Here is a 22,593-nt window from a genome sequence, read left to right as displayed (position 1 = left end):
TGCATATTTCCTTTTATTTGTATTCTTAGTAACTTTAACAGTGCTAGAAGTGGGCATTGCCTAAAAGTCGGGCCGGGCCAGGCCAAGACGGGCCAAAGTGTTACTGGCTAATTACTTCATTATCGGCGATCGTACCTACATATACTTGATGCAACATACACACATGACATTAATGAACAATCACCAAACAAAAAAGTGCACCATAAATAAGTAATTCGGAGTAAATCGCTTGAAAACCAGAAAGTTGAGCAGTGTGTAAGCGTCGCTGATCTTGGTAACATGTAAAAGAGCAATCGTTAAACGAAATAAGATTTGAAACGTATCAAATACTTCTCGCTATCGTGATACAACGTTCCATCTGTGCGCATAGTGTTTATATTTATAGGAATGTTCTATATATAAGTAAATACCACTTTATAATGTCACTGATCGTCGTATTTAAAGCAGACACGTTGGTTAAAGTAGACCTCTTCTCCCTAAACTCTCAACAGTCACACAAGTGTTCGGTCCGACTTGGCCTGGGCTGTCAAAATCAACTTTAAACTCACAGATGTATCATCAAATGGATTCACATCTTTAGATTAGTATTATATCTACCTAAATACCACTTTATTATGTGACAGTACATCGTTTTTAAAGAAAACAAGGTGCTCAAAGTCAAGCATTTTTACTGTATTTTCTTAAGAAAATCTATGTCAGAAGCGTTCGGTCCGACTTGGCCCGGGCTGTCTAAATCAACTTAAACTTCACAGATGTATCTTCAAATGGATTCACATCTTTAGATTAGTATTATATCTACCTCAATACCACTTTATTATGTCACGGTACATCGTATTTAAAGAAAACAAGGTGCTCAAAGTGAAGCCCTTTTCCCTCTACATTCTCAACATAGTCTCTATCAGAAGTGTTTGTCTTGTGTTGGGTCCGACTTGGCCCGGGCGATCAAAATCAACTTTAAACACACAGACGTATCTTCAAATGTGTTTACATCTATAGATTAGTGTTATATCTACCTATATACCACTCTAAAATTTCACGGTACATCGTATTTAAAGAAAACAAGGTGCTCAAAGTCAAGCATTTTTACTCTATTTTCTTAAGAAAATCTGTCAGAAGTGTTCGGTCCGACTTGACCCGGGCTGTCAAAATCAACTTAAACTTCACTGATGTATCATCAAATGGATTCACATCTTTAGATTAGTATTATATCTACCCAAATACCACTTTATAGTGTCTCAGATCGCTGTACTTAAAGAAAACAAGGGGCTCAAAGTGAGCCTTTTTCACTCTACATTCTCAACATAGTCTCTATCAGAAGTGTTTTGCTTGTGTTGGGTCCGACTTGGCCCGGGCTGTCAAAATCAGCTTAAACCTCACAGATGTATCATCAAATGGATTCACATCTTTAGATTAGTATTATATCTACCGAAATACCACTTTTTTAGTGTCTCAGATCGCTGTACTTAAAGAAAAAAAGGTGCTCAAAGTGAAGCCCTTTTCACTCTATATTCTCAACATAGCCTCTATTAGAAGTGTTTTGCTTATGTTGGGTCCGACTTGGCCCGGGCGATAAAAATCAACTTTAAACACACAGACGTATCTTTAAATGTGTTTACATCTATAGATTAGTATTATATCTACCTAAATACCACTTTATTATGTCACGGTACATCGTATTTAAAGAAAACAAGGTGCTCAAAGTCAAGCATTTTTACTCTATTTTCTTAAGAAATTCTATGTCAGAAGTGTTCGGTCCGACTTGGCCCGGGCGGTCAAAATCAACTTAAACCTCACAGACGTATCATCAAATGGATTCACATCTTTAGATTAGTATTATATCTACCTAAATACCACTTTATAGTGTCTCAGATCGCTGTACTTAAAGAAAACAAGGTGCTCAAAGTGAGCCCTTTTCCCTCTACATTCTCAACATAGTCTCTATCAGAAGTGTTTGGCTTGTGTTCAGTCCGACTTGGCCCGGACAGTCAAAATCAACTTAAACCTCACAGATGTATCATCAAATGGATTCACATCTTTAGATTAGTATTATATCTACCTAAATATCACTTTATTATGTCACGGTACATCGTATTTAAAGAAAACAAGGTGCTCAAAGTGAAGTCATTTTCCATCTACATTCTCAACATAGTCTCTATCAGAAGTGTTTTGCTTGTGTTGGGTCCGACTTGGCCCGGGCTGTCAAAATCAGCTTAAACCTCACAGATGTATCATCAAATGGATTCACATCTTTAGATTAGTATTATATCTACCGAAATACCACTTTTTTAGTGTCTCAGATCGCTGTACTTAAAGAAAAAAAGGTGCTCAAAGTGAAGCCCTTTTCACTCTATATTCTCAACATAGCCTCTATTAGAAGTGTTTTGCTTATGTTGGGTCCGACTTGGCCCGGGCGATAAAAATCAACTTTAAACACACAGACGTATCTTTAAATGTGTTTACATCTATAGATTAGTATTATATCTACCTAAATACCACTTTATTATGTCACGGTACATCGTATTTAAAGAAAACAAGGTGCTCAAAGTCAAGCATTTTTACTCTATTTTCTTAAGAAATTCTATGTCAGAAGTGTTCGGTCCGACTTGGCCCGGGCGGTCAAAATCAACTTAAACCTCACAGACGTATCATCAAATGGATTCACATCTTTAGATTAGTATTATATCTACCTAAATACCACTTTATAGTGTCTCAGATCGCTGTACTTAAAGAAAACAAGGTGCTCAAAGTGAGCCCTTTTCCCTCTACATTCTCAACATAGTCTCTATCAGAAGTGTTTGGCTTGTGTTCAGTCCGACTTGGCCCGGACAGTCAAAATCAACTTAAACCTCACAGATGTATCATCAAATGGATTCACATCTTTAGATTAGTATTATATCTACCTAAATATCACTTTATTATGTCACGGTACATCGTATTTAAAGAAAACAAGGTGCTCAAAGTGAAGTCATTTTCCATCTACATTCTCAAAATAGTCTCTATCAGAAGTGTTTGTCTTGTGTTGGGTCCGACTTGGCCCGGGCGGTCAAAATCACACTTTAACACACAGATGTATCTTCAAATGTGTTTACATCTATAGAATAGTGTTTTATCTACCTACATACCACTTTATAATGTGACGGTACATCGTATTTAAAGAAAACAAGGTGCTCAAAGTCAAGCATTTTTACTGTATTTTCTTAAGAAAATCTTTGTCAGAACTGTTAGGCCCGACTCGGCCCGGGCTGTCAAAATCAAGTCCTTCCCCTTTTGACAGCCCGGGCCAAGTCGGACCGAACACTTCTGACATAGATTTTCTTAAGAAAATACAGTAGAATTGCTTCACTTTGAGCCCCTTGTTTTCTTTAAATACGATGTACCGTGACATTATAAAGTGGTATATAGGTAGATATAACACTAATCTATAGATGAAGATACATATGTGTGTTTAAAGTTGATTTTGACCGCCCGGGCCAAGTCGGACCCAACACAAGCAAAACACTTCTGATAGAGAAAATGTAGAGGGAAAAGGGCTTCACTTTTGAGCACCGTGTTTGCTACTACAATATGAGACACTAAAGTGTTATATAGGTAGATATGATATTATAATTAGTCTATAGATGTAAAGTATGTGTTGTAATTTTAGAAGCGCTTTGACAGTTATTAACACGTGTCGTGTCAGTCCTATGACATTCGCGAATATCCACTTGCAGAAAACATCCTGTGTTGGTTTAACATGAATTAGTAAAGGTTAATTAGGTATGCGAAACACGTTAATTAATGAAAGAAGAGTAGTCAAAATACTGTCATTTCGAATTCCTGCCCAGGACATCACACCCCTGCGCGCTAAGGTCGGTGAGAAACCTTCTCATCAAAGTAAAGACACAGTCAAGCCACTGACTTTTCGGTATGAACTCACGGTATGTAGCTATAATTATAAGTGTATTACATTGCTGAAGATACATTTTTATTCAAACTCAATTAAATGAGCAAAACTATCCATTTCTGGTTATTTGAGATCTGCCTAGCTATGCACGTTTCGTTTTATTATTCTGCAATCCATTTTTAGTATTACCCGCTGGCCCGGCCCGGCCCGACTTTTCTTGGCCCGACTTTTAGGCAATCCCCTAGAAGTGCTTTAGCAGTTATTAGCACGTGTCGTGTCAGTCCCCTTGACATTCGCAAGTATGCACTTCCAGAATAAAAACATAAAATGTTAATAAGGGAGGCCCAACACGTTAATTAATTAAAGAAAGGTCATCAAAAAGAAACCCTGACACTTCCTGCCCAGGACATCACACTTCATATACTAAGGTCAGTGAGAAACCTTCTCACATGCACATCTGAAACAAAACACATAGAATCAAGACACTGGCTGTTCTGTGGACTCTCGGTATGTGGTCATAGTCATCACTTATAGTTATATATATAACCCGATTCCTCAAGCAAAACTGTACATTTGCAGACACTTGAGATATATTTGTCCAGATATACACGTTTTCTGCAATCTATTTTTAGTATTGGCCCGACCCGGCCCGACCCGGCCCGACTTACAGGCAATCCCAGCATCTCCTCCAATCAGCGCCCTTGGTGACAAAAGGACCTTTTTGTGTTATGACAAGTAACACGTGCTCACACAAATTACCGATTCACGGAGAGGCGCAAGGGTTGTCTGTAATGTTTTAATTACAAACTGGCCCGTATTGAATATAAACAGACTTGTGGCGTTACCTTTTAATGTCCCATATGTCATACTGACCGGGCATTATACATATCTACCAGCAGCAATTTCTGTGCTTTACAATGCGTAACCCTGAAATAAAAATCTTTTCGGGTAAGTACGCGGGTATTAAGTGAACATGCCAGGTTCGACAGTTGTTATAGTTTATATATCGTACGTTATTTATTCATTTAAGCAGCAATTAGTAAAGAATTCAGCCGGACCCTGAACACCCAACCAAAATTTGCCTATTAAAATATCTAAGTATTCGACGAAACTTATTTGGTCCAAACATGGAGTTTAAAATATATGCTGTTAGACAAAACATTAAATCAGTTGTACAGTAAAGTACGGTTATAACGAACTCAAATGGACTACTAATTTTAGTTCGTTATAACCGTAGTTCGTTATAAGCATATGTACAGGATAACTACAGCAAATAGTCGGGACCAAAAAAGTAAGTTCGTTATATCCATCAGTTCGTTGTAAGAGTGTTCGTTCGAAAGTTCAGACTTCAAACGTTGCTTTTAAAGTCTCTGTTGATACATTTGAAAGAAAACAACGGAGAGTGGTCAGTGGGGTGCATAGAGTGGTTGGTTTAACGCCGCACTCAGCAATATTCCCGCTATACGACGGCGGTCTGTAAATAATCCAATGGTTGATATCATGAACATCGATCCACGCAATTGGGATCGATTACATGCATCAACCAAGTCAGGGAGCCTGCCCCCACCCCCCATCCCCACCCCACCCCCCATCCCCCTTCCCGTAATTTGCCTCTTACGACAAGCATAGTCGCCTTTACGACAAGAATGGGTTGCTGAATTAGCCCCACCTCACACATGGACAGTGAGAGAGTGGTTGGGATGTGGTCAAGGGGGGTGCAGAGAATTCACTTCCACTTTGTGTGAGTTCATTGGAGTATGAAGCTTCATTGAGTGAGTGCCAAACTGTATGACAGTCAGCGGGCTTATAAATTTTATGTCACTCTTTTATATCTATACCTGTGACGTCTTCTTTACACCGACAGCCATGCAACAATAAGCTTTATCGCGAAATATAATATTTTTCTCCAAAAGAGAGGTTACATGAGCATATGTATGCTCAACTTGCGTTACAGGAACATCGGTTTTAATTGTTTATCAAGAAATGTATTCCATTACTATCCCCATTAGATGAGAAAGGTATGTAGGTCAGTCACAACGACAGAGCGTCGTAATACAAGTGCCAGTCTAAACGGCAGACACGATACACGTGACGGGAGAGATTTCCGAAGTTGTTAATGAACCTATATATATAGCTAGGGCGTGTAGACTGTCACAGCGAAAGTTTGGATGTGCTTTCCTTCGTTTTGTTGTCTGAGATGGGTTGTACCGAGGATATCTTTGAACGGGCATGCAATCAAAACACTCCGACGTATCCCAATGTATTCAAGTTCAAAATTAAAGGGTCTAAATAATGAGAAACGACGCTTCAGTATGTATTTCGTGCCAGGGAGTTACCAGGGATTTCCCCAGGGAATGTGCAAGTAGTCATTTCAAGAATGCAGTCTCGTGAAAAACGTGTGAACGTCAAAATGTGTCGTTCATACACTTAAGAACTTCAGTTTCGCGGTCATGTGACCGACCTCTCGCCCAAAGGAAAAGCCGTATATCGTGTAAACTTCACATTAAAATGATATTTACTGTTATAACCAAATAAAAGACAACCCATTGTCCGATAGAGATAGCTGTGCATAGCGGGGAATATGCTATCTCAATAAACTTGGTAACATGGTTTGGTTTGACGTCTTGGCGCGTGTCTGAATTCCATTAACAGGTTTCATATCCCCAAACTGACTTATCAGCAAATCTCGCTGCACACCGCGCGACAGATACTATAGCAAGTAATGCCAGAGATACGAAACCTAACGCCCCCTAAAGGAAGCCTTGGGCATCACATGCGTCAGTGGACCAGCGCCATCTAACTGGCTGTTAACAGTTACAAGGCGGAGCAAAAAGCATCGTTTTTCCTCCCAGTTTTCATTTGAAAAACTCGACACTTTCTGGACGCTCACCAATTAATCAACTTTGATGAATCTTTAGTCGTTTTTTCGTCCAATGACCATATACGGAAAAAAACGACGTTTTCTTATTTGCAGTGGTAGGTCGCTTTTCTAAAACTTTTCTTTGAAAAAAAATCACGACAGTTTGCAGGATATCTGTTTTCAAATGAGGATAATGACTGGTTCACATATATAGCCAAGCGCAATTTGTTTGAAAACAGTGTACCAGAAAATACCGACAATACGGTGATGGTAAAAAAGGCCTTGATGCAGTTGCAGAGAGACGAGATTAAAGGTTGAGGGTCAGGGGCTCCAGATAAAGGTCGATCCGGAATCCGGAACAAGCATCTTTTTTCATTTGGCAAGGCCCCGGGGATTAATATAAAGCGACAGTTACTGTATTTACTATATTAGTTTGTTTGTTAGTACTAGTACCTAGTGAAGATCCGGATAAGAATTGTCTTCTGTAACCCATGCTTGTCCTAAGAGGCGAGTAACGGGATTGAGTGGTCAGGCTCACTGACTTTGTTGATACATGTAATCGTATCATTATTGCGTAGATCGATGCTCATGATGTCAATCACTGACTCGATTATTTACAGACCGTCGTCATATACCAGGACTGTTGCTGAGTGCGGCGTTCAACAAACAAACAAACACAGTTTATGACACATATCAGTAGCACCCTATTAATTGTGGTAAGGGACAACAAAGATGGACCCTGTTGTTCGCATCGGTGCCTGATCTCGTACCTCGACGGCATAGGATAGTGATCATTACATCCACAGCTGGATTGTTTGGTTTGAATATTGACTCACCGCGCAACAAACCAACGTGATGAAGCTGAAATATCCCTGGTTGCGGCAAACCAACAAACATTTCGACGAGCATGGGCCAACCTTGACCTCTACTGCCCCGGAATCCCTTTGACGTTCTGTTATACAAGCTGCAGACTCGCATGTTTATGCAGGAACGTTATTTCTAACTCTGTACTTGACTGAATATAAAACGCTATTAATAATATAAACCATATAGGTTGTCACCGTAATGTAGATCTGCACAGAGGGTATCGCTGAATATTATATGAAATGGCAAATTCAGTTGCTGGATAACGGTCTCGTGTTAATGTCTGTACCGGGAATAATTCAATATACTTTGGAAGAAATAATTTGCGTTACGTATAGTAATTCCCTTGTAAACAGTTCTATTTTCAGCTGCTTCTGTTTTGTCACGATTGTCTGTTAAAAACCTCGAGACACTACAAGTTAACAATACGCTTCGTCGTCAGGTGACATAGGTCAGGTCACCAGCCGAGATTCATGTTTCAAGGCGTGAATCACACGTAATCTTTCCCCGAAATCCAGGTGCATGTCAAGAAGATATGCATTTAGGTTGTATTTGGGGATTTGTCTATTATTCCCAACTAACTGTTCTTGGCTGGCAAATTGTTGTTGAAAAAGGTACTTAAATTCTGAATTATTTTAACATTGAAAGTTACATCGTAGCCCCTTCGTCATCATTAAACCTGTCAAAATATGATAAACAAGTCACCTTGTTTGCAAAGCATTCGCATTAGTTATCTATAATGACAAGAATGTGGACATTTCAATTCGTGAATTTTACTGACATTTGCTGTTTTTAGGGCAAACTCGATATATACCTGGTTCGATTCTGTTTAGATTTTATTTGCAGCATCTTTGTAATTATGTGTATCGATAAGTACGACCCTCAATGAATGAGTGAGTGATGTTTTAAGTTGAGTTTAGCTTGACTTTAGCAATGTCATCACACTGTAATTAAAAGCATTTTGTTCCATGTGTCCCATGAATGACGGAGGTCAATAAATACTTGAGTCGTGACCAGACAATACGATGGTTGACATCGTGAGCTGAGATCTACGCAAATGGGATACAATGGCATGCAATCAACAAAGTCACCGAACCTGACCGTCGCCTCAAACAAGCATGGGTTGCTGGGGCCCATATACCAAGGGTTTGTGCTTATCATGGTATCAAGGCTAAGGTGTGTGTAGCTGTTTATAGTCGTTCTTGTGTGAGATGATTGTTATGGTAACAAACAATCGTGTAAAACATCACCCCAGCGGCAGGGATCGTTGCTTGCCGTATCATTCCCTGGTCCTGACTCAATTATTTGCCGTCATTTAACTGGAATTCTGGTGAGAGCGACGTTAAAAAACACAAAACACAAAAGTTAAAGTTTCACCTCTTAGTCCAGGCACAATAAGGTAAGCCAAGATACCACAGCCACCATGTCAGCTACCAGATAATGGATTTGAAAGGGTTCAATGTGAATGCATTAGAGCATTAGTGTGGGGATGGCACATGATAGATGGACGTTGCTTACCAATACAGCCAGATCAGCCTGCAGCACCCTCAGCACTCCTTGATATCATCTGCTGTAATTAAAAAAAAAGACTGTAACACACAAAGATGCATTTGCCGGAAATATGGTTTCGCTTGCAGTGCTGCGTCCGGGAAATGCCATGGTACAGGCTGGACCAATAAACAGTTAACAGACTTCTCAAGGGATGACAAACCTGTTGACACTTTCAAGGTACATGTATACTCACACGCAAAAGAAACGCAAGTTGAGTATGCAGTATACATGTTATTTATTTTCAACAGTAAAGACAAGAAATACTAATAGGGCAAGATTGACAAAAACTTGACTGAAGACAGTTTAATGGATTAAAAGGCAGATGACATAATTGTTGTTTTTTCAAATGTTAAGGGCTTACACAGTTTCGGGTCAATACCCAAAATGTCAGTCAATACCTGGCGTGACCACCATAAGCATTGACCACTGCCGCACATCTCCTGTACATTGAGTGGATCAGATGATTTGTGAAGGCCCTAGGGGTCCTCCTGCACACATCCAGAGCAGCTGTGCGTAGTTCATCGGCAGTTGTAGGGACTGGGTGCACATTGTGCAGACGCCTTTGAACCTCATCGATGGGGCTCAAGATCAGGGCTGAGGGTTGGCCACGATAGAACATGGATGTTGTGTTGTTGCAGAGAGGCCATGGTAGCTCTGGCAACATGGGGACGAACGTTGTCCTGCTGTAAAAATCGAACAACGTGGGGTCTGATCACTTGGTCGATATACGGTTGAGCAGTCACGCCGTGTCCCCGACCTTGACCAACATTCAGAAAGCACATGGGTCCAAGTCTCGCATTAAGTCCAATCCCTGCCCATATCATGACGCTAGGTCCACCCCAAGGATCCCTTTCCACAACGTTTCTGTCAGCGAAACGATCACCTCGACGCCGCCAAATTCTGACATGGGAGACATAAAAGCGACTTTCATCAGAGAAGATGACACGCCTCCACTCACGATGACGACAATTGCGATGACCCTGTGCCCACTGAAGTCGTGATTGTCGATGCCGTGGTTGGAGAACAGGTCGACGTGCTTGTCGGCGACATCTGAGGTTGTTGGAACGGAGACATCAGATCACAGTGTCCCGGCTAATTTGTCGATTATATGTTCCTATGGTCTGTCGAGCACTTTCACTTGCAGTTAGGAACGGATGTCGCTGGTGTTGACGGGTTATCTGCCGTTCTTGTCGAGGTGTGGTGACCCTAGGAGGACCGCTCCGAGGAAGGTCATCTGTGGTCTGTGTAGCATTGTATCGATGCAGAAGACGGTAATTTGTGGTTATGTTAACGTTGAAATGACGGGCAACATCTTGGACAGACTCTCCAGCTTCCAAACGTCCGATAACCTGGTTTCTCTGAATTCTAGTTTGGCTTGGCATTGTTGACCAAGGAGTTGTAGGTCCAAGAATCGGCAACAGTTTTATACCAACTACAGTTCGTGCATTTTCGATTTCGCGAGAAATGGGTGCATGATACCAACATATTCATTGAAATGGTGCGTTTTGGCGATTCGTTTTTTATTTTGCGTTTTTACTCGGGGCTTCCAAAATGCAACCAAAAATATGGATAACACCATCAGGCTTCACTACATGTTAAAACTCGTATCAAATTTATGGTTCCGTGTTTGTTACCTATTTGCTTAAAACCACTTGCGTTTCTTTTGCGTGTGAGTATATATAACGCCCCTGCGACATCAAGCTACAGCGTTCACCGTGACATTTTTTCAACTGTTCATCACGTAATAATGTTCATGAATCACACAATCGTATAACGGAATGAGCAGTGGATAAACAGTTTCAGATTCAAATATTAGTATTTGGTGGTTATATTGAATTTCCGCAAATGAACTACAAGGGAGATAACTCATCGACTTCTTGTGAAACAACTGGTTTGGGTTAATTCTGAGAGGACCTTATATAGGTCATATTTGTTTCCAACAAGTATTTACATGAATGAAAACGAAACTTGTCATAGCGTTTATTGCCATGTTAATAAGTAGATGCAGACAATAACAATCAACATTGATATCTAAACTCGTCACAACATGTCATTTAAGAGACACATATTGATATTTGGTGGTCATATTGGATTATGCAAATGATTGAGTATTCTACATGCAGCCTTGGGTCTGTTTAACCCATTGTAGAAGTTCAAATCACTCAAATATTTCATCAGAGACCAACAGTGTATTGATATTCTATGTCTAGCCGTCAATCTCTTGGCGGCCATCTTGATATTTGGGCCTCCAGGGGGCTCTGGTGACTCAGTTTCTGTCTTAAAGTGTTAACTATACTTCAGTGAGTTAGTGTGCCAAGTTATATGCATATAAGTCCCAGCACACTGTTTTAGAGTTAAAAGATTCAACAGTGTAAACACATATTTAGGAAACTTGTCGGCCACCTTGAAATTGGCGGCCGAAGGACCAAGGTGAGCTGATGGGATACCGTGGCGTCCGTCGTCCGTCCGTCCGTCGTCTGTACGTCAACAATTTATTCAAACGATTTCTACTTCTCAATAATAAAATGAAGGGTCTGATCCTCCAAGGGGCCGATGGGCGGGGCCGGGGCCAAATAGGGGTAATTTGGCTATATTGCTTTTAACGACTTCTTCTCTGGAACTAAGAGATAGATATCAACCTTTGGTTTGAAGCAATCTCCGGTGGAGAGAATTCAGGATCGATGAGAAGCATCAACCAAGTCAGCGAGCCTGACAAGCATAGTCCCCTTTTACGGCAAGCATAGGCTGCTGAAGACCTATTCTATCCCGGATCTTCATGGGTCTATAACCATATGTACAATTGAGAGTATGATGAGAGGAATGCACATATGCCCTTCTGTTCATCTGTCCGGCACTCCCAAAGGAGTTAGAACCTTGGCCATAACATGCAAACCGGTAATATCCCCACCCTATAACAAACAGATACATTGTATACATTTGTTTGTTATGAAGAGAGTAATACCTTTGATATGATTTATCCTGGATCATAACATGGAAACGGTTCAGATCTTTATTTTACATTTGTATGTAGAGAAATACACGTTCATGCTGTCAGATTTGCCATCCACCCATTTGAAATGCTGACAGAGTCCAAATTACGAAATATTTGCAGTATTATAATTATACATTTTCAATGCAAATGTATATTTTGTCATGAATGCGTAAATGTCCAGGTGAGCGATACAGGGCCTATATGCCTCTTGTATTATAATGAACGCAACGTTAAACCCGATTTCACGTCAGCTCCTAAATGGTACTTTGCGTTTTTCAAGATGAACCTGTGAAGCTGAATCTCACCAACATCACGCTAGATGAGTTGCAGAGAAAATACCCCTCCCATTCCGGGGAAAGATACAGGCCCGAGGGGTGTCGGTCCAGGGTGAGGTTGGCTGTCGTTATACCATACAGAGACCGGGAGCAACATCTGGTGATCCTCCTCAACAACATCATCCCCTTCCTCAACAAACAACAGGCAGACTTTACGATCTACGTTGCAGAACAGGTATACGTATATGCGGTATGTTCAGTGAATGTACCACATCATCATTCCGTGGTCTTGTGGCAGAGCGTCCCCCAGGAGAGCGGAAGGTCCGGAGTTCGATCCCCGGCCGCGTCATACCAAAAGACGTTAAAAGATGGTACTTGTTGTTACCCTGTCTGGCGCTCGGCATTAAGGGGTTAAAACAAGGACTGGTTGGCTCGGAGTCAGTTTACTGTGTCCGAGTGGGGTATTCATGTTAAACTGCGGCATGGTATCTCAGTGAGCTAGCACTATAAATCTAGTGCATGCACGTCGCTATATAAGTGCAATAATCTTGGAAGTGACGTTAAACCCAATTTCACATCACATCAGTGATGTTTCATATTCCCTGAGTCTGCTGTTGTACTGAATACTTAGCATTCCCAAGGCGATTCCGAGGACGAATTCATGGGTTAATTATTTTGGGGGACATCCAGTAGCCCCGGAACAAGTCAATAAGGTAAAACCACTAGCAAGACTGAAATAATTTCTGGTTACCCGAACTTTGTAAATTAAGAAACATTTGATGACATGACGGTAACCTTGCAACTGGTAGCCCATTTTTACATGGCTTTTTAAGGGTTGGAAACTTTCGTGATGGTCATAATAGTGTTGAGATTTACCTGACTGAGACCAGTAGTACCCTGGAATGCTTTCTCAATATTCATCCTGGAAAACTATGGTGGCCTAGGGGGGACATCGCTCTATCAACTTCAACTACGGCTGCGAGATAGCTTTCTCGTCTCGTGTTATCTCTTTCTCGTCTGGTGTTATCGCTTTGTTGTCTCGAGTTATCGCGGCCGTAATTGAAGTCGATAGTGCGTTGTCCCCTCTCGGCCACTCTTCAAAATAATCTCTCATTGTCGAAGGACTGAATGAAATGTGAATTTTGCTATAAAAAATACAAGACAGAATAATTTACGATTTCGATTGTTTTCCTGTCAGGTTATATGAAGGCAGAGATAAAGATAATAGCGTGTAATAGCCTCGTAAAATAAGACGGAACTACCCATCAGCTGCACAAACGTCAGACCCGTGAAGATCCGGGGTAGAATAGGTCTTCAGCAACCCACGCTTGCCGTAAAAGGCGACTATGCTTGTCGCAAAAGGCGACTAACGGGATCGGGTGGTCAGGCTCGCTGACTTGATTGATGCATGTCATCGATCCCAATTGCGTGGATCGATACTCATGATATCAATCACATGATTGTCTGGTCCAGACTCGGTTATTTACAGACCGCCGTCATGTAGCTGGAATATTGCTGAGTGCGGCGTTCAACAACAAACAAACCAACATATTTTGGGGATTTTAACTGTGTCCAAGTAATAAACACTTTTTAGCCCCGCCCCGCAGCCCCGCATGTCATCGATCCCAATTGCGTGGATCGATGCTCATGATATCAATCACTGTATTGTCTGGTCCAGACTCGATTATATATAGACCGCCGTCATATTGCTGGAATATTGCTGAGTTCGGCGTAAAATAACCAACCAACCAAACAAAACCGTGATCACCGGCGACAAAACAATCAATTTTATAATAATAATTTATAACATAAAACATGTTCATGGAATAATCGGGGGAAATTATGTCTGAGAGTGTCTTTGTACCCGAGGTCTTAATAAACTGCTGGGCAAAGGAAAATATACACCCATCTTTGGTGGTGGCTAAAATGAAACAAAGAAAACATGGGTTATTCGATGGCGGAGTATTTTGTACTGATATCTCCTCCTCCGTTGAGATCCCAAGGTAGAACATGTTGCTAGTATCCAGTGCTTGTCTCCCATGTGCAGATTCCAAACTGAGTGTAGAACATGGCGATTGTAGCCAGTGCTTGTCTCCCATGTGGAGATTCCAGTGTAGAACATGGCGATTGTACCCAGTGCTTGTCTCTCATGTGGAGATTCCAGTGTAGAACATGGCGATTGTACCCAGTGCTTGTCTCCTATGTGGAGATTCCATTGAGAATATGTCGATTGTACCCAGTGCTTGTCTCCCATGTGGAGATTCCAGTGTAGAACATGGCGATTGTACCCAGTGCTTGTCTCCCATATGGAGATTCCAGTGTAGAACATGTCGATTGTACCCAGTGCTTGTCTCCCATGTGGAGATTCCAGTGTAGAACATGGCGATTGTACCCAGTGCTTGTCTCCCATGTGGAGATTCCAGTGTAGAACATATCTCTTGTACCCAGTGCTTGTCTCCCATGTGGAGATTCCAATGTAGAACATGGCGATTGTACCCAGTGCTTGTCTCCCATGTGGAGAGTCCAGTGTAGAACATATCTCTTGTACCCAGTGCTTGTCTCCCATGTGGAGATTCCAGTGTAGAACATGGCGATTGTACCCAGTGCTTGTCTCCCATGTGGAGATTCCAGTGCAGAACATGTCGCTAGCGCCCAATGCTACTACTTGTCTCCACCCGGTGGTATATTTGAGAGATCTGTTTATTATAATGCTCCTTGTTATTTCCAAAGGGACACTTTGCGAAGGCCCAGTCAACTGTGCTATGATCTAAATGTAAATATATCACTTTTTTGTGTATGTCTTTCGAAGACGTTTTCCTTTTTGCGTTCCACTTGGTGAAAGTACCACTCTATTGCTGGTCGAGAAGTCTACCAGCGGGGATTCCGGGTTAGAAATGTCCCTATGGGACCTCTTTTCATCTGTACTTACGGCTGGGCCCATTCCCCGATGAGGGTTAATAGGTCCTATTGAACGGATTGGGTCACTTTGCAAATTGTGTGTCGGTGTACCCAAACGTTGTGGAACTATGCTTATGACATCAATCACTGGATTGTCTGATCCAGACTCGACGCTGTAACTAAGTTTGAAAATTGAGTTATAGGCATAAAACAATAGATAAAATGTTGGAAAAAAACCCAAAGGAATTACGATTATGTAATATGGGCACATGAAATGAAAGTACATAGTCAAAATGTTATTTAATCTACCCCATTCATAATTCAGATGCATGGAGGAATATTCAATCGTGGTCTAATGATCAACGCAGGAGTGGCTGCAGCGCTGAAGGCGGATAACTTCACCTGCATTGTTATCCACGATGTAGACCTTATTCCAGAGACTAGCGACAACTACTACCGCTGCCAGGAAAACCCACTCCATCTGTCCACTGCCAGTGCTAAATACGGATATAAGTATGTACATCCCGACATATGAGATGACATATGTAATTATTGAGATATCTACCACCATGTGAAGTTCTGACTCAAATAACGACCAAACCACACCATGTCCAAGTCAACAATTGAGCCAGACATATTGTCATGGGCCTTGCACAATGATCGATTGTGTGATATTTGGTGTGGTTGGATTTCTACACAGTATTCATATACTTAGCAGGTGTTATGACCGCCAACGATCGTCAAGGACGGTAGGGATGGGACATTTCGAAAGTGACGTTTTTGTATCAGAAGTGCGTAATATCGTCACGATTTGCCAAACATTCATTCCAGCGACGAAGCACACTGCGTATGAGTCTCCCAGTGGCGATTTGAGGGAATCTGTTCCACTCCTCTTGCAGCGCCTCGCCATGTTCAGCCAACGTGGTCGGAGGCCTATCGCTGACTTAGTTGATGCATGTCATCGATTCCAATTGCGTGGATCGATGCTCCTGATATCAATCACTGGATTGTCTGGTCCAGACTCGATTATTTCCAGACCGCCGTCATATAGCTGGAATATTGCTGAGTGCAGCGTTAAACAAACAAACAAACAAACAAACAAACTCTGTGAGTGATTCTCTGTGGGTGTTTCTCAGTGAGTTTGTCTCTGTGGCAGGGTATTACTATATGGGCATTTCTCTGTTGGCGAAAATCTGTCGGTGTTTCTCTGTCGGTGTTTCTTCACACGAACATAGACTAAAATCATTTGGCATTCTATGATAATTGGAGCAGTACATTCCTACCCTGCAATATTCCATGGATAAAGTGAGTGACATTACGTCTTAAACATCGATTATGTTATGAATGACATTATATGAGCTCATTACCCTCTTGTGACTACGCATTGTAGCTATTTGTTCCTTTTGGATATATGATATTTATGATACTGAAACACAGGACTAATACGTTCTGTGTATATTTGTATTTATGAACAACATATATGTACTTGTCATTGCAGGCTTCCATACGCTTCGTATGCCGGGGGTAATATTGCTATCTCCCCAAGCCAGTTCAAGAGGATCAATGGCTTTTCTAACTGGTACTTTGGATGGGGTGGAGAGGATGACGATTTTGAAATTAGGTAAATACCATGAGGTCATCTCTATTTTGTGCATTTCGCATCTCCATCGTCACTAGAGAAGGCATCCAGAGGATCGTTTAAAAACTGACGTGCATGTGCAACTTTATTAGATTTTGTTTGTTGTGCAAAGTTGCAAACATACATATAATATAATCTCAGAAAAAAACCATTTAAATATTGTTTTGGGTTAAATCGTCCGTTAATATACAACAGAAAACAGTCTAGATAATCTCTTCCTTTTCAGAAACTGAAACTGAAGTAATATAGACTTGCCAAAGCATTGTAGACTTGCTTTGAACTTTGGATGTTTCAGAGGTACTATTATCCCCATCTCGTTGAACTAGAGCTTTAAGGTTTTCAGGTTATTCATATAGTAAATCGGGCATGTTAACATCACTGGTCTCGTTATTGTGTATTAAGATAAACGGAGACAATGATTGATATAGTTGTGTGTTTATACAGATTATTTTTTTTCAGAGTCAAAACAGTTGGCATGAGACTCAAAAGAAATCCAAAAAGACAAGGGCGATATTACGCAATAAAACATGAAAGGGATAAATTGAATCCTGAAAACCCAAAAAAGTAAGTACATGATAAGACAGTTGTAGAAATGTGGACAGCTGGTGCCTGTGCCTTCAGAGGTTTATGGTATGTGTATATCCTGTTACATACACTTGGAAAAAGTGTAGCTCCCATAGACATGTTGCCATGACTTATGCAACAAGTGCTGGAATGTAATTACTGACAAATTGAGCCTCGATAAACGATTGTGATCTGTAAGAACAACCGTTTGTGATGAAGGGCCACCATTGTCAACTGAGGGTAGATTTCGTTTACGTTACATAGTGCAGCCACAGGGTATGTTTATTAAAAAATAATAACTCCACACCAATATCCCTTTTCAACATGGAGCAATTATAGGTGGCTATCTCTGGATAGTAATGTAACTTTGAGTCTTTACATGACACCCGTAGTTAAAGGGTTAAGTAGCGAGTAAACCACCACGTTTGAAGCAGGAAATTGCGATCTATGTTAAAAAATACGGAGCTTCGTGGATGTATCGTGCTAGGTTACGAGCTGTGAAAAAGATTTTTCATGCATATATTTATACACTAAAACATCGTGTCCGAGCCGAGAAATCGAGACCACGAAAGCCGAGATGTCATTTGACTTACATTACACACGATCGCACGAAAAGATAGAAATGATAACTTTGCTGTAAGTTTGACAACTTTTAGATATATTTTTGTTGATTTTATGTATTACTCTGTATACTATATTTAAAGATTTGCTTGAAATGTCTTTATTTTGCTCTTTGACATGTTCGATGTGGACTCGTTGTCGAAGTGTGTGTCCGATAATTATATTTTCAGTAACATTGCGGGAAATAGTGAATATCATTTTTAATCTATCGATAAAATATGATAAATTGAAATGAGTGAGTGAGTGAGTGAGTGAGTTGGGTTTAACGCCGCTTTTAACAGTATTCCAGTTATATCGCGGCGTGTCAGCTTAATGTGGGAGGAAAGCCCGAAGTGATGCAGGTCTCAGACGTTTACCACTTCGGTGAAACCCACGAGCACGGGTATGGTGCTGACAAACCTAGAAACATAATCGGGGCGAACCGGGATTCGAACCCACAATCATAGGTTTCTGGCGTGCCCAAGGGACGCAACTCTGCACAGCGAATCGCGGCGCCTTAGACGACTGGGCCACCCGTGCCCCCATATAAATTGAAATGGAATACGTATTTCAGACATTGACAATGTGGTAGATTTAATAAATGAATAATATGACAGGTAGGTTCATAAAATGATATACTATTTTGACGTGACTACGGCTTGGCCGGTCCGGCCAACGGTGTCTGGGGACTCGAGGATTCTTGGCCGGTGTACGGCGTTGATAGAGTTAAACCCACTTGACAGGCTTGTATGGCCTTTCAATGCATTTTGAATGGGCAATCGATATCAGCCCGGGTGGTAAAAAATTGGAGTTTGTTCGTCGTCTGCCTGGCCAGCTTCACAATGTCTTCCGAGCAAGTGAAAATGTATTGCATATAATTGTAAATAGATACATGTTGGAATCTGATGTTATGGTATAAGATGAAAAGGTTTTTATATGGAAGTTTTCAAACCATGTCCCATATCAGCCCGAGTGTCGAATCATACGTGCACTGATAAAAATAAACACTTTGAGGATAAGGTTGACAGAGGCCACATGTTCTCTCACATTTACTCCTATGTGATGAACAGTGTAGAACAACTATCCAGTATTGATTAACTTTCTGTGTAGTTTGCGGTGGAGTGTTTGAACTAGCCTTTGAAGAATTGTGTCAAGGGTTGATGGTAGTTACACCTTGATTTATGATGCCTTAATCGACAAAACAAGAAAATATCACGGATTTGATTATTTATGTACCTTTTCACCGACTTCTAGTTTCATATGCGTGCAAAAATGCACTTTGACTGAGACGCGTAGGCTGTAGATGAATTCATGACTTAGTCGGAGGCATGGGTGGCCCAGTCGTCTAGGGCGCCGCGATTCGCTGTTCAGAGTTGCGTCCCTTCAGCGCTCAGAAACCTATGATTGTCATAGAAATCAATTGGATGCTTCCTAAGAGTTTTGAAACATTGGTTAAATATATAGTAGGGAAATTCTAACTGTTCTTACGTCTTGTCCTGGGTGGCGTTGTACAAAACAACCTTAGCTCTACGACTGTCGTAAGTCTTTGTTAAGGTATGGCAATTACGATCACCTTAGTGCTAAGATCGCTTTGTACAACGGTACCCTGGTGTGTATCCAATATTTGTATCTGTTTTCCTTTTAATCTGTCCGCTTTATATATAATTACATGTTCATTGATTATACCCCACTATAAAGTTGGGTGGGTGATACAAGTTTGTGCTGCGCCCGCCTGCTAACCTTCAATGGGGACAAGAAAGCTGGTGTGTAATTGTGCACGCATCGTTAAGGAATTTACATGGAGATCAAATTCAAAACCCAGCATTGCAGTTAATTTAATATAGATCATGATTCTTGCCTCATGTCTCTGGATGCTGTTTAATGTACCCACTAAATAGGACACTTTTCTCAAAACCGCCATGGATACAGGGATGACAATTTGTAGACATCATTAATGGATAAGTATATGGATCAAACCAGCATCGTGAACGGTGATTTTACAGTTACAAATGTATCATTCATGTTTGATCTTTTGAACATGGTGCACATTACGGCAATTGGTATAAAATTCTCTCGGGAACAACGTAGATGACATTCAGGGAGGAATATGATGTCAAGTGAGAAAACCGCCATCAAAAATTAATATTTTACATATGTCACGTTACCCATGCAGGGATTCGAACCCGGGTCTTTGACGTGACGAGCGAACGCTTTAACCTCTTAATTTGCTACCCCACCGCCCCATGATTATTTAACGTTTCATAAATATCATTCTGTGTAACAGTGCTGTCTACAATTCTGAATGTAAGGTTCTATATATCGAAACGTGCTACTACAAATTCCCTTCCCTGGAAGGTGTAGGAAGTATTTAAAGAACAGAAGCTTTTAAATCACGGTTTCATTATCAAACGGGTGGTCATTCCAGAAATGTCATGGGGGAATTTACTTAATAAGACGTCGCTTGTCAATATGATGCTGTCCCATGCTATGACCTGTACACGGAGGGGCATCGTGGTAGCCTAGTGGTTAAAGCGTTCGCTCGAATAATGTGTACAATGTGTGAAGCCTATGTCTGGCGTCCCCCGCCGTGATATTGCTGGAATATTGCTAAAAGCGGCGTAAAACCATAGTCTCTCACTCACTGTCAACGTGTGGCTAATTCAGCAACCAATGCTTGTCGTAAGAGGCGACTAACGGGTATGGTCAGGCTCGCTGACTTTGCTGAAGCATGTCATCGATCCCAATTGCGTACGCGTGGATCGATGCTCATGATATCAATCACTGGATTGTCTAGTCCAGACTCGATTATTTGCAGACCGCCGTCATACAGCTTGAATTTTGCTGAGTGCGGCATAAAACGAAACCAAAAATACTGTTAGAGCAGGACACGCTTCCCGTTGTTCCTGTCATCAGTTATTTGCAGTGATTCATTCATTCATTCATATAAACCTCAGCACTAATGGGCCTTTTACGACGTTTCAAGTTTGTTTCGGCAGACATTCCAGACTGATTTCTTTAGGGTTTGTTGTTTTGAATCGTATACAAGAACTTTACCTGCAACGTTTATGTATAATTTCAGTCTACTATTTTGTTTTCAGATCTTTGTTATTCAAGTCAATTCGTAGTCGCATGAAAACCGAAGGGCTTTCGTCTCTACACTGTAACACTACAGTATCTCATCATGGGATTGTCACGTGGCTAAACATAGCAATTGACAAGCAATATTACGATTCAACTATCAAATATTAATACATGTACTGATATTCATGAATATTTTCAGGTCTGTTTTATACAGATCTTCGATAAGACGCATGAGAACGGATGGTATCTCTTCCCTACACTGTAATACTACGGTCTCTCAGCGAGGAGCGATCGCGTGGCTAAGAGTGTTAATCGACAAGAAATACTATGACAAAACTGTAAAATATTGACCAAGAATCATGCCTGTTGAATAAACTTATTTGTTAGAAAAATTAATTGTTTTCTGTTTGTACAAGGTCACCGTTGTATTTGGTATTTCTTATTTGCATGTTCGGCAGAAAGCACAGGCAAGCGGAACAGTGAATGAGTATGGTTTCACACCCCTTTTAACAATATTCCAGCAATATCATGGCGGAGGACATAAGAAATGGGCTTCAAACATTGTCTCCAAGTGGGGAATCGAACTTGGGCTTTCATCTTTCTAACATTGTCCTCGAAGCAAGGCAGTCACTTCTTTTCTTTGAACGCACTTTTGGGGCGCGGTCGACCCAGTCGTCTGAGGCGCCGTAATTCGATGTGTAGAGTTGCGTCTCTTAGCCAGAAACCAGAAATCGTTGGTTCGAATCCCACATACGTCATCATGTTTCTGGTTGTCAGCACCATCCTCGAGCCCGTGGATCACCGGTAACATAAAGGCGTTAGCCCGCCGAAATTCATGAAATATAATAGAGGTAATTTTGCAATTAGACAGTTCACTGCTGGTCATGGGTTCACGCATACAAGTATGTTTGACAGTTCGGTGTCAGTTTGGATCATTGCACCAAGTACGTTCTACAGTCCGGTGCTGTCCAAGAAAACAAGAACATTACATATATTGCCCCAATTTAATCATTGAATTAATGTAACAAATGTATAAATAAATAACATCACTTACATGTGATGACATCCGGCAACCAGATCAAATGATTTAAGCACATTAAACAGTTTATCATCAGTTAACTACGCAGTTCATATGCAAGTGCACTTTAGTCTAAATTGATCAGAAAGAGTCGAGAGTCGTCAGGTTTTGCTGTCTGAACTGATGTTTCAGGTCGTTGAGCCTGAGATGCAGGCCCCTGTACGTCTTCCTCCACGGTGGAACACCACAGTGACCAAACACCTCAGCCACCCTGGCTTCAACTGCGGACTGCTCTCTCTTGATAACTGACACATGTTCGAAGATGTTAGGGGTGGTCGGGTAGCCTAGTGGTTAAAGCGTTCGCTCGT

At 41.1% G+C, this 22,593-nt stretch overlaps 1 protein-coding gene across 6 annotated transcripts in view; it reads left to right on the top strand.

Moving 5' to 3' along the window:
- Nucleotides 1-21,599, top strand: part of LOC124138556 (beta-1,4-galactosyltransferase 4-like) — a 54,922-nt gene extending 33,323 nt beyond the window's left edge. For 5 of the 6 annotated variants that reach the window (XM_048397825.1, XM_046505265.2, XM_048397823.1 and 2 more), the window contains exons 3-7: nucleotides 12,431-12,660; nucleotides 15,649-15,836; nucleotides 16,822-16,944; nucleotides 17,422-17,526; nucleotides 21,225-21,599. In XM_048397825.1, the coding sequence (XP_048253782.1) occupies nucleotides 12,431-12,660; nucleotides 15,649-15,836; nucleotides 16,822-16,944; nucleotides 17,422-17,526; nucleotides 21,225-21,375 (797 nt within the window). In that variant the 3' untranslated portion in view covers nucleotides 21,376-21,599. The remainder of the gene's footprint in view (nucleotides 1-12,430; nucleotides 12,661-15,648; nucleotides 15,837-16,821; nucleotides 16,945-17,421; nucleotides 17,527-21,224) is intronic. The other variant, XM_048397824.1, reaches the window with a different exon arrangement.
- Nucleotides 21,600-22,593: the final 994 nt, after the last annotated feature.

This window comes from Haliotis rufescens, unplaced genomic scaffold (genome assembly GCF_023055435.1).
Source record: "Haliotis rufescens isolate VD_foot unplaced genomic scaffold, xgHalRufe1.0.p SCAF_17, whole genome shotgun sequence".
Lineage (NCBI taxonomy): Eukaryota > Metazoa > Mollusca > Gastropoda > Lepetellida > Haliotidae > Haliotis > Haliotis rufescens.
The sequence above is the reverse complement of the archived record's forward strand: the minus strand, read 5'-3'. Positions and strand labels throughout refer to the sequence as shown.